General features: G+C 68.4%; 1 protein-coding gene across 1 annotated transcript in view; it reads right to left on the bottom strand.

The window, feature by feature from the left end:
• Nucleotides 1-1,094, bottom strand: part of AMSG_10912 (C2 domain-containing protein) — a gene marked incomplete at both ends in the record, with an annotated part of 6,183 nt that extends 5,089 nt beyond the window's left edge. The window contains 2 exons of the mRNA XM_013897642.1: nt 19-71; nt 109-1,094. Of these exons, the coding sequence (XP_013753096.1) occupies nt 19-71; nt 109-1,094 (1,039 nt within the window). The remainder of the gene's footprint in view (nt 1-18; nt 72-108) is intronic.
• Nucleotides 1,095-1,150: the final 56 nt, after the last annotated feature.

Genomic DNA, 1,150 nt, shown 5'->3' with positions numbered 1-1,150 from the left:
CCAATCAGCCGCTTCGACTCTGGCCCGCCTGCAGTATCGGCTGCTCGTCGGCCGGGCAGCCCGACGCGCCGCTGCCGGCGCCGCCGGGCAGCCGGCCGGCCGCTCGACTGTCCGGCCGGTGGCCGTGGGCGGGTCTGCCGCCGCTGCGGCGAGCTCGTCTCGTCGCTGGTGCCGCCGCCGACAGCGTCGTCGGCCTCGACGCCGAGCAGCGGAATGAGCGGCGGCTCGACGTCGATCCGCCCGGTCCGCGGCCTCTCGTCGGGGCTCCCGCCCTCGCCGGCGTAGGGTGAGACCTCGGCGGTAGCGGAGTCAATGGGCGCGAGGGGGTGCCCATGCGCAACTCGCGGGACCGCCGACGACTTGTCGCGGCGGCGGCGGGCCGCAGCTGCACGAGCCTTGGCCGCCGCTTCCTCGGCAACCACCGCAGCGGTGGTGGGGTGGTCTGCGCCGAGCGCCGAGGTCGCGGCGTCGACGGCGTTGGCGTGGGCCTTGAGCGCGGCAGGGATGTTGCCCATCCGCTCCAGCTCGAGCCCGATGTTGTGATGAGCCATGGCAGCAAGCTCCGGATGCGGCTCTGGCCCCATAGCAACCAGAGCCATCTGGTAGTGGCGAATAGCAGCGGCCGGATTGCGAGTCCGGGCCAGGAGCGAGGCCAGCAGCAGATGCGTCCGCTCGGGAGCGTAGCACTCGTCCAAGCCGAGTTCGATCTTGTACGCCTTGTTTGCATACTCAAGAGCAGCATGACACTGGGCACGCTCAGCATAATAGCGAGCCAGAGCAAGAAGAGCCTGTGCTCGCACAGCCTTGCGGATGACAGCCGGCTCGTCTGTCCGTCGCCGCCACTTTTTGATGCTCGTCACGCTCTCCGCCGCCGAGAGTGTCCTCAGCGCCGTTTCACTGTCGCCATTGCCCAGCGCATACAGCCCTGCGTCCACCATCTCCAGCACGTATTCCTCCATGCTCGGGCCCGACTCATCGCCCTGGTCGCCATCGTGGTCGTTGTACTGCTCGTCCTGCTCGTCCTGCTCGTTCTGGTCGTCCTGGTCGTCCTGCTCGTCCTGGTCGACCTGGTCGACCTGGTTGTCGTTGGCCATGTTCTCAACCGTGTCCGGAGCGGTGACCGGAGTGTTGGGGGTTGGCCATTGTGTGA

Source organism: Thecamonas trahens (genome assembly GCF_000142905.1).
Source record: "Thecamonas trahens ATCC 50062 unplaced genomic scaffold supercont1.66, whole genome shotgun sequence".
Taxonomy (NCBI): domain Eukaryota; order Apusomonadida; family Apusomonadidae; genus Thecamonas; species Thecamonas trahens.
Note: the sequence above shows the minus strand (reverse complement) of the source record. Positions and strands in the feature narration are given on the sequence as shown.